Source organism: Apium graveolens, chromosome 4 (genome assembly GCF_009905375.1).
Source record: "Apium graveolens cultivar Ventura chromosome 4, ASM990537v1, whole genome shotgun sequence".
NCBI lineage: Eukaryota > Viridiplantae > Streptophyta > Magnoliopsida > Apiales > Apiaceae > Apium > Apium graveolens.
In genome coordinates, this window is record NC_133650.1 from 37,389,355 (window position 1) to 37,394,483 (window position 5,129).

Here is a 5,129-nt window from a genome sequence, read left to right on the forward strand (position 1 = left end):
GGTTTTATATTATTTTGGTTTTAAAATAAAATATTGCAATAAATTGTATGTTATGTAATATTTACTGGATTTTTATAAAAAGTATTTAATTAATTTTTTTTTTACTCAGTTTTGTTGTACAAATTATTAAAACATTGACTACTAAAAACGTAAAAGAGAAATGTTAAAATATGAGTTAAGAAACTTTTAATTGGTTAAAATGTGAGAGAAAGAAAACTAAAATAAAATATTAAGATTTAACGTTAAACTATAATATCAATTTTATATTTCAAAATTAATGGAACCTAAATAACTGTAATAAATAAATTAAATAAAACTAGAAAATAACTATTTATGTTATAAAAATTACAAAATTCGAGAAAAAAATTCAAAATTAAAGAAATTTAGAACGGGTATATGGCGGACAAAAATTCCTTAGTTAAAAAAAACAGGAGATTTCTAAATAGTACACGGCAGACGGTACTAATTCATTGCGAGTTTCCCCTTTAATCTTCGGCTCTATTCTCTCCCCAAAATTGCCGTCCAACATAACAACAGTCCACAAACTCAGTAGTCCTACAACTTTTGAAATTTAAAAATCAAACATAAAATTATTTGCAAAAATGTACGAGTCTCAACAACATTTCGTAGATTTAGATGACAGTGCCGCCGCTAATTCATGGCTCGCCGCCGGTCAGGATCGGTCCGTGGACTCTCCGCTTCTCCGGCGTACTCATGACTCTTTCTCCTCTGCTCCGGCCAGTAATCTGGATCGGAATCTCTTCAATGACCTTGTCGAGATTGTTCCTCTTGTTCAGTCTCTAATTGTAACTAATTTTCCTCTTTATTTTATTTTTGAATTGCGTGAAATTGTATTTTTGTAGTTTTTCATGTCTTTTTTCTTATTTTCATCAGGATAGGAAGGCCAAAACTTCGTTTACTCGTCGAGCCTCGGTCATTTACACCAAGACACCCAAGGTTTTATTCCTCTTAATTCGCATGTAATTTAACATTATACTTGTGTGTGTAGAGAGAGGGGGGGGGGAGAGAGAGGGAGATAGACAGAGAGAGAGAGAGAGATAGACAGAGAGAGAGAGATTGTCAAATGTGATTACGAGAATAATCTCCACTGTATCTCTTGTAATGTTACTTACAGTCAAACGTTATACGTGTGTGTTGGAGAGGCAAATCTGTGAATCTCTTATTATCTTGTATATGTGTGTGTGTGTGTGTGTTGGAGATGGAAAACTGATAAACAGAGCAATTCGTAAGAATTGATGAGTATTTATTACACTGGCTTGTGCAAAGGAGTTGTTTTAATTGATATTGATTTAACTTTCAATGTGGTTCATTCTGAATATAATCATTCTGATCTTAGATTTTAGAAATTACTTCACAGAATGTACCTTTTAGTTAATATTTCCATTTGTGTTTGATAAGCCTTTTTAACTTTACTTTATACTTTATATTAACTTAGTTAGAGCTGTTTACTAATATTGATCGAATTAGCAAAGGTGCAATAAGTATAAATCTAGAAAATTTACCTCTTAGTTAAATTTTGTATTGGGTGTGAACTCTCTAGTGTAAATTCTCCATCTGGAGCTATGGAGTTTACCATGAGCTTTACTGTATATTTATCCATAACGTTTCTGAGAAATAGGGAACCTCTGACATGAGTTAGATAGCACGAAGTTTTAAATCCCAGTTCATTAATTTATTCCATCTACTAAAATATGCTTGGCTCGGAAGCCAAATATGAAAAATCAGTGAAAAGGATGTGTGCAGAAAACTCTTTTGTAAGCAAGTTGTTTGTGTATTCATTTAGTGTACTGTATATTTAGTTTTGAATAGATCCTTTCTCCTATAAATTGACCGTTAAAGTGTAAAATCATCTTCTGTTTAATTCATCTTCTATTGTCATTTGGACAAGCATGTTTTGGAATTGCATGTGACACTGATTATTAGCATTTTTCTTAGGCAAGTGAACTGAAAGGGAAAAATGCAGCTCAATCCATTCCAGCAAAAAAACGTAGAGATCTTGGAGACAAGGACCAAAATAAGCAAGCTGGTGATAACAAAGATGGATGTGCCAACGACTTCTCATTTCTTCCCATAAGTACTACAGTATCAGAGAACAGTGAAGAATTACTTGAGTTGAGGGATCAAGTGGTAGATCTACAGAGGAAACTATCAGAGAAAGATGAACTTCTGAAATCAGCTGAGATTATGAAAGGACAGATGACTTCAGAGATTGCTAAACTTGATGAACTGAAGCAACTGGTTTCTGAAAAGGATTCTGTGGCGAAGCATACCCAGCAACAACTTTCTGATGCAAAGGTGTGAGTCTAATATATGTGTGGCTTTATCAACTTTTTCCTGATATTTATTTTGACAAACCTTTGTCTGTAGTTGTTAAAAAATCACTGCATTCGATCCTTTGGTTTCCTATCATTTTATGTACATCAGTTAACAATATATGTGAGACTTGCCAATGTGTTGAATGTTTGATTTATTTATGTTGACATCTAATCACATGTGGGAACATAATTACATACTCATTATTTAATGAAATTCATAATTTCTTGTTTTTTTTGGAATCAAGTTTTATTAGTTATTGAAAAAGCTGTGAATGCCAAATATTAAGGTTTTGGACAATGTATCAGTTATTGTAAACGCTATAAAATCGGTATATTACCAATTATCTTTCTGTAACATACACAAACATCAGGAAGTTACCTCAAATGACTACATTGATATGGCAAGTGGCTGAACTGTAGGATCATTGCCTTTTTTGGTCTTTCTTAGGGGACACTGCAGATTTGTCAATATCTTGGGACTTGGAAATAAACTATTTACTTCATTGAATATGACATCTAGCAATATAAAACATCTATAGGCATGTCATCTCTAGTCTATGTTATTGTATGAGATATTTTTCCCTCTTTTAACCTAAGACTATTAAATTTCATGATATTCATTTAATAGAGTGACTTCCCTGACTTACATTTCTTACATTCATGTTAATGTTGTGTCATGTATATTTAGTTTTGATACTGCCACAGCTAATCATTTTGAAGGTTACCTTTTAATATCCACAGTATTGCTTCTGTTCCAGGTTTTTAATACCATAATAAGTCATTTCCAAATGACCCATGCTAAAGCTTTTTTGTAATTAGTACTAAGCAAGATACACCTTTAATTTGAATCATCCCTTTCTCTCTTGATTTAGCTTTGTCAAATGTCAGACTATTGAAAACATTGTAATTAACAAAACTGTCATTTACTCAGAGTCTCTCATTGTGATACCATCATAGTCATTTCCACAATGATCTTTGCTAAATCTTTTCAGTAATTAACATCAAGTAAGATATACATTAAATTTGTACCATCCCTTTCTCTCTTGCTTAAGCTTTGTCAAATGTCAGACTATCCATAACACTGTAATTAACAATTCGCTGTTGTTTCCGCAGATTCTCTCCAGTTTTGTAATACCATCATTGATAATTAACATAAGCAAGATACACTTTAATTCGAATCATCCCTTTCCCTCTTGCTTAAGCTTTGTCTAATGTCAGACTACTGATAAGTGATAACGTTTTAAGTAACAACTGGTTTTTCCGCAGATAATGCTTGCAGACAAACAAGCAGCCCTTGAGAAGTTACGGTGGGAAGCAATGACTTCTAACACGCTAGCACAGAAGCTGCAAGAAGATGTGAATACCATGCAAGAAGAGATGTCATCAATCATGATTTTATGCGAAGGCCTAAGAAAGAATAGTGATGATGTGTCTACTGAAGACTATGATATCCCTCTGAATAATGTAGATCACATCCCAGAGGATGTGGTAAGATGAAGACCAGTATTTACTAGTTCATGTTTCGATGTGGTTACTATTTCAATATGTATTTTACATTAACAAATTTTACGAGTAAACAGAATGGAAATACTGTCCTCAAGAAACTGCTTCAAGATAGTACACAGTTAAAATTTCGAATGCTTCTGTTTACACTAACAAATGTGCCATTATTCAGCAGAAAAAACACATAAACAAATGTGCCATTAATTATCACTAAAGAAAGTGTTGTTACTACTCTTTTATAAGCTTCTTGGGGATTATACAAGTTACTGATTTTTTTGCAGGATTCTTCAAATGAGTTGGAGATGCAAAGAATGGAGGACGCACAAGAAGCTTACATTGCTGCTGTTGCTGCTGCAAACGAGATTCAAGACGAATATTCTATTGCTGCAGCTAGGAGTGCAAGGTTACATCTTCTATCACTTGTGATCAAGAACTGAATATTAATGTTGAATGAATATTTATATCATTGCATGCCCAAGACCTTCTGGTGAATACCTTTCACCATATCCTAGTGGCCATCATGGTTCTTGCCACTATGAGATGTAGTGTAAAATTATTTTCATGTCAGCGCAAATGCTTAACCCTTTTGTATGAATGTTACGAAGCGGGCTTTGTAGTTTGTAACTTGTACTAGTGTTTGGGTATAATTTGTGCTGTTGAAGACTTGAAGTGTCTTTAGTTTTCTTTTCTTTATCTTGATATTATAATCTCTCTCGTTAAAACCTGGAGGAGAAGAGAAATAGTAGTTAATGAAAACATAGTTTAAAATGCTTGGAGATGGTTTAGGTTAACTAAACTTGTTTATTAAATTCAGCAGAACTCATATTTATTTGCTTCCAGTGTTGCACTCAGGAGAATGTCGTGCCAGAAAATCATGAGAAAGTGGCAATTTAGTTGAGTTGAGGGGCAGATTAGGTATACATTTTATACAAACCAATGGGCTAAGCTATTATAAAGACCGGTATGCTGTTTAAAATCTGCAACTCAAGAAACTTTGTAACTCCTCCCCTTTCCCGGAAGCTCTTCTGATTCTGTCAATCTCCCATGACGCCACTCTAGACTGTTTGTTAGTTACCAATTTATTCTAAATGTGTATAATTCCGCAAGTTAAGATGATAATGCTCGACTTTCTGCTTGGTAGAATCTTCACTTGCCAGTAAGACTTTCTGCTTGGTAGAATCTTCACTTGCTAGTGAAGAAACTTACACAAGCCAACGAACTCGAAATACTATTTGAACTAGTTGACCTGCCTACGCTTGGATGTAATGTACTACTTAAAAATGATTCGAC

At 33.6% G+C, this 5,129-nt stretch overlaps 1 protein-coding gene across 1 annotated transcript; it reads left to right on the plus strand.

The window, feature by feature from the left end:
* The first annotated feature begins 444 nt into the window (after positions 1-444).
* On the plus strand, positions 445-4,530 carry LOC141717941 (protein MICROTUBULE BINDING PROTEIN 2C). Its single transcript, XM_074520217.1, has 5 exons — positions 445-806; positions 895-957; positions 1,957-2,316; positions 3,603-3,824; positions 4,121-4,530. Exons 1-5 carry the CDS (start codon positions 603-605, stop codon positions 4,274-4,276), a joined length of 1,005 nt encoding a protein of 334 aa, XP_074376318.1. The 5' UTR covers positions 445-602; the 3' UTR covers positions 4,277-4,530.
* The last annotated feature ends 599 nt before the right edge of the window (positions 4,531-5,129 follow it).